The 8,909-nt window shown below is 45.4% G+C and overlaps 1 protein-coding gene across 1 annotated transcript in view; it reads right to left on the bottom strand.

Moving 5' to 3' along the window:
• Positions 1-1,359: 1,359 nt before the first annotated feature.
• The window catches only part of ENTPD6 (ectonucleoside triphosphate diphosphohydrolase 6 (putative)), a 29,987-nt gene continuing 22,437 nt past the window's right edge, over positions 1,360-8,909 (bottom strand). The window contains exons 4-7 of the mRNA XM_019549021.1: positions 8,091-8,231; positions 7,319-7,375; positions 3,926-4,038; positions 1,360-3,831 (exon numbers count right to left, since the gene is read on the bottom strand). Of these exons, the coding sequence (XP_019404566.1) occupies positions 3,742-3,831; positions 3,926-4,038; positions 7,319-7,375; positions 8,091-8,231 (401 nt within the window). The 3' untranslated portion in view covers positions 1,360-3,741. The remainder of the gene's footprint in view (positions 3,832-3,925; positions 4,039-7,318; positions 7,376-8,090; positions 8,232-8,909) is intronic.

The following is an 8,909-nucleotide window of genomic DNA, read 5'->3' as shown; positions in this document are numbered from 1 at the left end:
CATCCTCCCCTGTGACATACAACACAGGACCCCATGCAGGCGTATGGGTGTGTTACAGCACAAGACCATCTCCCCTGTGTGCGTTACAGCATAGGACTCCATATGTGTAGCACACACACACACGAGATCTGGACTGTAGTACATACACACATGCATGGGGTCCTATAGTGTAACACACACACATACTCGCATTCTTTTGCCATCTCTCACCCAGGCTCCAGTGCTAAAACACATATGCAGAGTCCTGGGCACATACATGCACATATGCACATCTTGCACTGCAACATATACACAGTCCTCTGCTGCAACACACACACACACACACACACACACGGTGTGCTGTGCTGTAACATAACACAGCCCTATACAGCAACACGCACGCACACACAGATGGGGTCCTATACTCTGACACACACATACACACACAAGCACGTGCACTCAGAGTCTTATGCTGCAACACATAGGGACTGATGCTGCAACATGCACACATGCATGGGATGCAGTAACACACACACACACACACACACACACACACACACACGAGTCCTGTGTTGTAACACAAACAGGGAGTCCCGTGCTATACCACACACAACACACAGGTTCACAGCCAGGATCCTATCTCAGCAGGCAGATAGATGCATGTGCCATGAGTTGGCTGCCCCGAGTGCACTGCCTTTGCAGACTTCTGCAGCTGCCGGCAGTTGGAGGCAGCCACAGATCTGAATGCATTTGTGGTAGCTCTTGCAAACTTTGATTCCATTGGTGTTAATAATTTCCCAGGTCTCTAGTAAAGCAATCTGGAGCCAAATGTTACCTTGTGCTATCACTGATGTCCCAAGGGCTCATCTGCAGGTGGGAAGTTTTCAGTCTGCAGCACAGCCCTCTGCACCATCTGTTTGGACCAGTGACACTCTGCTTGTGGCCTCCATGGGGATTTGCTGATAGCAGAGGGCTGGTGAGACTCAGGGATCCCGATTCCAGGCAAGCCTGTGGTCACAGACCCTTTAGCCAACCTTCTTCCACTGCTTCCACATTTTCCTTTGACACCTCCCAGCATTACTCTTCACCCTGCTCCCAGTAACTTTTGTCCAACCAGTCCCTTTCTCCTCCAGTTCTCAGTCTCTTTGGCCAACTAGTCCCAATCTCCCACAACTTCCAGTCTGAGGTTCTCTTCTCTTCCTCCTTCATTTGTATTCAGAAGCTGTTTTTTCTCTGACTGGAACGTGGTAAAGGTGCAAGCCTTTCCCATTAACATGTAACAGAGGTAAGCTGATTTCATGGCAAGGACGAGTTCCATCACTTATTCCAAAGAGACCGTCACTTTTCAGAATGAGACACTAACCCAAAGGTGACACATCCTCATTTGTAATTAAAGTTTTATTGTCAATAAAATAATTTTCAAATACCCAGTATACATTCACATACATGCTGCCCCCATGAAAAACCAGTGACAATCACAGTAATGCTTCCGAAAAAAAAAAAAAAATCTGAGGGCTGGGTTAGTTTCCCCACCTAATTTATATTACATTTGTGCTTCCCAGGCACAGATGTATCTGTACCTAATTAGGGTCTGATCCAAAGTCCTCGGAAGACTCCTGGTGACTTTGACCATGCCCTCTTATATTCTAAAAATACAGTTCTATACTAAGTACATAGTAACACAATTTATTACTTAGGATAGTTAAATAACAGTGAGCTGACAGATCATTCATCTATTCCACACCAAAATTAACAGACAGCCTTCACTTTGTGTACAGTACATGGATAAAAATGTTTTGCTTTCTAGGTACTAAGCACCTCTGCTCTGCCTTGTGACAGCTCCACCTTCTGCAGCCCACACTCAGTGCAGCATCAATACATTCAGTTCTAAGAAGATGGTGCCTGTGAGCAGGTGGCTCTCAAGGCACCATTTGATAATCACTCACTCTGGGTTGCATCTAAGCCTCATAAAGCCACTCACTCCAAGCCTGTCTAAATCCCCTGCTAAGCTATGTTCAGGGCTTGTTTTGCGCGTCACATTTGTTAACAAAGAACTATGCCTACTGAAGTACTATCAATAGACAGGCACATGTAATAACCCTGCCCTCCCCTTCCACTGCTGAAGATCCCATTCTCTGCCAGTCACATTGTTCTAGGGCAGGGCTATTCAAGTAGCAGCCCAAGGGCTGCATGCAGACCGTGAGGGGTAAGATGTGGCCCCTGGGCTCCCACCCAGCCACCATTCCCCGCATCGCTCCAGCTGCAATAGCAGTCTCTGGGCTCCCACTCCCTCAACCAGCCTCCACTCCTGGGGGTGGGGCAGCGCAGTGTGGTGTGGTCAAGGAGGCTGGGGTAAGTCTGGGGCCATGCAGGCATGGTGTATGTGTGAGAGGGGTAGGGAGGGGAGAAGTGGTGGGGTGGGGGGGGTGGAAATGCATGGTGTGCAGCCCAAAAAAGCCCATGGCTTGTCCTGGTGCAGCCTACAGGTGTATAGAAGGTTGCTGCTTAGAAGGTTGACTGCCCTGTTCTACAGAATCCCACTTTTACCATTAACTCTGTTTTAGTGCAATTAAACACCAGTATGCCAGGGAATCCAAACCAAGGGAGCTGCAAGAAGAAGGACAACCAGGGAGGTCCTTGCAGAGTCCCCTAAATCCTTCCCCTAGAACAAGTCAGGTTTTGTCTTTCAAATGCTTCATATCTTGGGGGGCAGGGGTTAGAAGAAACGGTATGCTCTGCAGAAGCTCCCCTCCAATCTCCCCACCTCCCCTAGCTTCAGTCAAGCCACATGGCAGGTGAGGACTGACATGGAGTTCAATCAATCTCACTTCCAGCAGCAACTACTTAAAGCACTTCAGAGTCAAAGGCCTCCTATAGACTATAACAATCTTTTAAGTATGTGCTTGTCATCTGCACAATATCCCAACACTTTGCTGGAATGGGGTGCAAAAGGAAGGTTCATCTGGGCACCCCAGGCTCGCATGCCCAAGGCATGCCAGTTTCTGTTGCCAACAGAGCAATACAGCTGACATCATATCTGGCCATCTTTGATTCCCCAGCCTGAAAAACCAAATCCCTATTTACAGCTAGGGTAGTCTTTAGCATGAGTCCAGGGGAGGGACTGAACTCACCTCCAGAACTGCAGCAGAAGACCTTAGCCGCTCTGCCACTACACTCTAAGGAAGCAAAAAATCTCCACCTTATTCCAGCAGAATCAAGTATCCCAAACTATGTTTCAAAGCCAACAGCTTCTCCTGCTGGCAGTTTGGCTATACAAAGCCATCCCTATATACACACAAGTTAATTTTAAAATACTTAAATGATTAAAATTCACTGAGGACCATTAACCAAAATACGTTTTCAAATCAGAACAATAAGAGAGTCCCATCTGGAGTGGCTATTTCTAACATCGATGTCAGCATAGCATGAGCAAAAGTGACGTTGGCATGTGCTGTAAAGGTGTATTTTTCTCACAGAGATTGTAGCAGCTTTGTGAGGAAAGTCTCACAGCAAATTCTAAAGTTTCTTGATGAACTGGTTTCATATTGAATGTTCTGAGGATGCTATAAGGTCAAGAGTCAAATGTTTAGCTGCCATGATCTGCATTGCCAGGAATAGCTAGTGGTGCTGATTGCCCAGCTTCGGACAGTCTTTTTTAAAGAGTCTGATCAGCAAAAAGGGTGCCTGTTCAGGCAACTTCCATTGGGGTCTCAATCCTTGTGATTCTCAAAGGCCACTTTTGAGAATCGGGACTAAAAAGCTTTAATACTGCAGCCTGTTGAGTGAGTCAATATAATGAAACGTTGCTCCCAAAGCCCAGCTTGTTTCAACATCATCAATTTTTCGGGCAAGCTGGAAAAAGCAAGGATAGAAATTATCACACACTGTTACAATACTGGGAGCTTGAGCAGCAACTCATTCCAAATGCAGTCCTGAGAGATAGTACCTTAAACACCTGGCTCTTTGGGAAGCCCAGCTCCTGCAGCAGCACACTGATATAGGTCAGGTCCATGCAGAGGAAAGGATTGTCTCCGGGACTAACCTCCATGGTCTTACACACTAAGAGAAACAGAAAGAGGGAATCCAGCCTTTCATTATAAAATGAATTATTAAAACTGCTTGGGCACATGAGTTCATTCTTGCTGTGCCTGGGGGGAAGCAGAAGGTACAGGAAGAAGAAAAACAGAGGCCAAGATTTTAAGTGACTGCTTGAAGGCCGAGCACCTGAGCCCATATGCTGGAGCTGAAGGAAGTATTTTGATTTTCAGAATTGCTCCAACACCTAGGACTCAAGTGACCTGAAAAGCAGATAATTTATTTAGGGGTCTAAACATGGGCACAGGAATCTCCCACTTTTGAAAATCCTGATACAGGATTTCCTGAACCTCCCCGCTAAGGAGTTGACACAGGTGATAATATGCATTTCCAAAGTCACTGTTCTGTTAGTTGACAACTTTTAAAAGAAAAGAGAGCCATTTCAGCTTCCCCCACATTTCTTACCAGGCTAGCAAACAAGTCCCTGAAAGGGAGAGACCCTGAAAGAACCTTTGGATCTTAAAGGACTGGTATGTAAACTTTCTGCCTGATACCGTAACATTTAAGTGAGCAGGGAGTATTGCTTACTGTAATAGCTCCCCAAACAGGAAAACAAGTGTTGACATTCACAGCCAGATTCTTACATACAATGACTTTGTAGACAGCCAAAATATTTACCCAACTGCTCAATCAGTTTTGGATACTAGTAGTTTATTTGTGTGTATAAACCAGTTTATGACATGGCTTGTAAAAGTTAACTTGAAAAAATTAACTTTTTTGTGCTTTTTTATTATGATTAGTTTTACTTCTTAATAGATGTAGCAAAAGGACCCCAAAAGCTTTTACCAATCTGTCATCATCATCTATCTTTAAAACATCAGGAATCTCAAGCCCAATCTTTTATGTTTTTCACTAAATAACTTAGACAGTGAGACACAGTTAGCTGCATGAGTCTGGAGTCAAGTAAAAGTCAGAGTAGGTTTGCACCTTATAGACTAAATTAGATACATATAGCACAAGCTTTCCTGAGCTACAACTCATTTAATAACTTATTGACACTGTCAACAGACTGTGGACTGTGGACAATCCTAACCTTTACCTGGTAGGCCTAGAATGCCAAATCTTGCACGAAGACACCTTTTCTCCCAAGTGTTTCTAAACAATTTCAGTTGCTTGAATGTTATCAAAATCAGAGAGATTTAATAGGGTAGAATAAAAATAATTTCCTTTCCAGTTTATCAGGTTTAATCTGAATGGCATTTCTGATGTCAAGACAATAACAATTATTCAGTTATCTATAAAATCTTGTAGAAAAACCTGGGTGGTTAGGACCTACATTTCTTGTATGAAAACAAGCATGTTTACATTTTTCAACCATCTAGACATTTGTTTTTATGCATCAGAAAGAGGCAAATATAGGCACAAAACAATTTGTCCTCTTTCTAGGTCATTTTCAGTCATATGAATCTTGAGGGGAAAAAAACAAAGAAAAATTAGAGTAGAAGTGATTTTGCTAAAATTAAGAGCACAATTCACATAGGTGAAAATCATACATTTCAAATAACTGTTAAACAGCATGTCTGTTAAAAAAAAATCAGAGAGAAGTAGGGCTGGAAGGGATCTCCAGAGGTCATCTTATCTAAACCCCTGCCTGAGGCGGGATCATCCTTATCCAAACCATCCTATGCAATCTATAATCCAGTATACTAGCATTTTATTACAAGAGAGCTCAAAAAAGGTACTAGCACCAGCAGAAATATAACATTTTCACAGATACCACACGCCCACAAATAAGACACATGCCTCCTTTTTGGAAGGCGAAATGAAAAAAAAAAAAAAAGATGTTTTTTCCCCCAGCTCCAGCAGCCTTCTGCATCACATGCATCAGCGTCCCAGCACTTAAAAATAGCAGTACAGGTGCTTGAACTAAAGCTTGTCAAACAAGCTTTAGTTCAAGTGCCTCCACCACCATTTTTAAAGTGCGGGGATGCTTTTAAGCAAAGCAGAAATGAGGGAGGTGAGGGCAGATGCAGGCTGCCCACTATGGGCTTGGGATGCTCCACTCTGCTGTCTTTGCCCCAGGAGCCCTGCGCCAGCAGCACATCTCCTGCCCACCCGGCAGCAGGAGGTACAACTTGCCAGCCACATTGCTGCTGGGGTGGGCAGGGGGTGTGCAGTCAACATGGGGCTCCTGAGGGAAAGGCAGCAGAATGGAGAGCCCTGAGCTCACAGCCCACATCCGCCCCATGCACAAACATGGGAGGGGGGCAGGCACATGCCCATGCCTCCCCTGAGGGGGTGAGCGCAATGGCAGGGAGCTACCCCCCAGGGCCTGCTAAATGAGCTGCCTATGGCTCCGTGCCACTCCCTGCCCCAGCCCCACTCCCTCCCTCACCTTGGAGGCCTCAATCTGCCTTCCCACCCCAATACTCCTTCCCCTCCATAGACTTACATGTAAAGAACTGCTCTCCATGCTGCCCAGCTGTATTCCTGGCTGTGTGCATATGTGCAGTCACACACATGCACACGGCATCCCCTGCGTCTCACTCCCAGCAGCCCCAAGCAGCCCCTTGCAGGCTAGAATGCTGCCTGACTGCAAGGGAAAACCTGCCGTTTCCCAAAGGAACCCAGGAGTCTGGGGGCCCTGGCCCCATGGGGGAGAGGGAACCCAGTTGTCCAGGGCCCTGGCTAGAAGATATAGTTTTTGGTAAACATTATCAGCTATAATGGCCAAAAAAAGCTGTTAGCCAATAATGTCATTTCCCCTTTCAGCCAACCTATATATCGGTGTACCTCTGCCTAGAATTGGCTTTTACATGGAGAAGCTGTGTTAAAAAACTGCTGCCAGCTTCGGTCTCAACCAGCAAGTTGCGAGCAGCTGTGAAAAGGTTAAGAGGTTTCTAACCCTCCCTGCTTGCTTGCTGAGTGAAGCTGGCAGCCATTTTGCAAAGCAGGATCTTCATGCTTCTATTCCAGTGAAGAAAATCAACTTCTCTGCTTATGAAATCCATCTCAGTTTTGGAGGGCTGATTTGGGGGAAAGGGCAGTGCTGTATGCAAGAAATACAGTATTATACAGACTGCAGAAAACAGGAGATGTTAGAGTAAAAAGTGGCCAAGATTTCCAAAAAGTCCCAAAACTTTTGTGTGCGCATGAGACACTTTGAAGAGCCTTGATTTCAATTGGTGCTTGATGCTTGCTGAAAATCAGGCTTTAAGATGTCTCAGTTTTGCCTCTTTCAAAAACTTTGACACCCCAACTTACTAGTCGTGTGTGAAAATTCTGGCCATTGTTGTTTACTTACCATACTTGGCTGCAGTTTCAAAATCACTGACTGTTAAGCTACCTCCTTTTTCCTTGTCTAGAGGGGAAAAAAAAAAAATGAAATGTCTTATGTGCTGCATGTGAAGGCTATTGTAGATTCTGGGTTGTAAGCGTGTTTGAGGATCAGGCCCTAGGGGCCTACTCTTACTGAAATCAGAGGCAAACCTTCCACTTACTTTTATGGTGAGGGAAGCCCAACTTTAAGCAGGTACAAAGTTTTGGTCTTAAAACCTTAAAGGGAAACTGCCAAATTTTGAAATTTACTTAATACATTAAAAATAAAAAATAAAACCCAGCAAGTTAAAGCAGTTTCAAATCTAATCTCCAAGCCCCATGCCTCTCTTTCTAAAAAAATCTCAGACTAGCTGATCCTCAAAGAGAATATCAGTGTATATTAGCATGACATTATCCCTCCCATGGGTGACTGGTGCCACCTTAGTCAGGGGTCCCCCCAAGGCAAAACTCACTGACCGGTGCTTCCAGAAGTGATCGCGGCACTATGCCCGGCGCTCCCACTCCCCGGCTGGTGCTCGCAGGGGGGACACTGGCACTCCCACATGCCCCCTCTGCCCATTGCCTAAGTGGGAAGCGCGGCTGGTCAGGAGGTGCACCAGCGCTATGAAAGGATGCACCTCCTATGCGTCGCCACTGATCCCTCCTCATTTTAGGCAAAGCACTCTGATGCATTTAAGAGGTGGAAACTCTCCCAGTATCTGCCATCATGATACAAAGAAAATCAGATACAAATTTACCAATGAGGCTGACTTCTGCTGCACAGTCATAGTAATAGGAGAAAGCATAAAAATCCAAGTCCTTCACTTCTTCTGCTTTGTACACTTTCTTGTAGAGCATTTTGGCTACTTTGTTAGAACAAGACTCGTACAGAGGCTCCCCTGAAAGAAAAGGAGAGACAGCAAGAGACATGCTGGGAATTAAACACAAATCCCTTATGGTCTGTAAAGTCTCAGGGCCGGCCCCTCCTTAGTACAACAGGGATCCCCAAACTACTACACATCATTCATGGACCACTGAAATGTGAATAGCCTCCTCCTCCTCAAATAGATTCAAAATTGACTGTCTTCATCAGGAAAAGAACTGGGTCTGATACATGGGTTAGAGCACTGGGGGCCAAGTTTTTTGGCGGGCATGCCACAAATTAGTCCCGCACCTTCTCCAAGTATTACTCCCTTTCTGCTCCCAGCTCTGTCTGACACTGTGCTACCTGCTTCCTCCACAATCTGCTGTATGCCATGCACATAGGTTGCCTATGCCACCTGTGGGACCCATGTTGTAGGCTGGTCGCCCCTGGGATAGAGAATTAGTTTGCAACCCTGCTTAGGTTTTGACTCAGAGTTGCACTGTCTAGTGCAACATTTCTTAACCTGCAGGTTGCGACCTAAAAGCAGTTTGCAAGAATATATGAAAGGGTGGTGAGCAAATCATAAAAATGGATCAACACACTTTAAAAATGGATTCCCCTTTATAGTTTCATAGTTTCATAGTAGCTAGAGTCGGAAGGGACCTAGGTAGATCATCTAGTCCGACCCCCTGCCTGAGCAGGAAAGAGCACC

Source organism: Crocodylus porosus, unplaced genomic scaffold (genome assembly GCF_001723895.1).
Source record: "Crocodylus porosus isolate Cpor-Errol unplaced genomic scaffold, CroPor_comp1, whole genome shotgun sequence".
In the NCBI taxonomy this organism is placed as follows: Eukaryota; Metazoa; Chordata; order Crocodylia; family Crocodylidae; genus Crocodylus; species Crocodylus porosus.
Note: the sequence above shows the minus strand (reverse complement) of the source record. Positions and strands in the feature narration are given on the sequence as shown.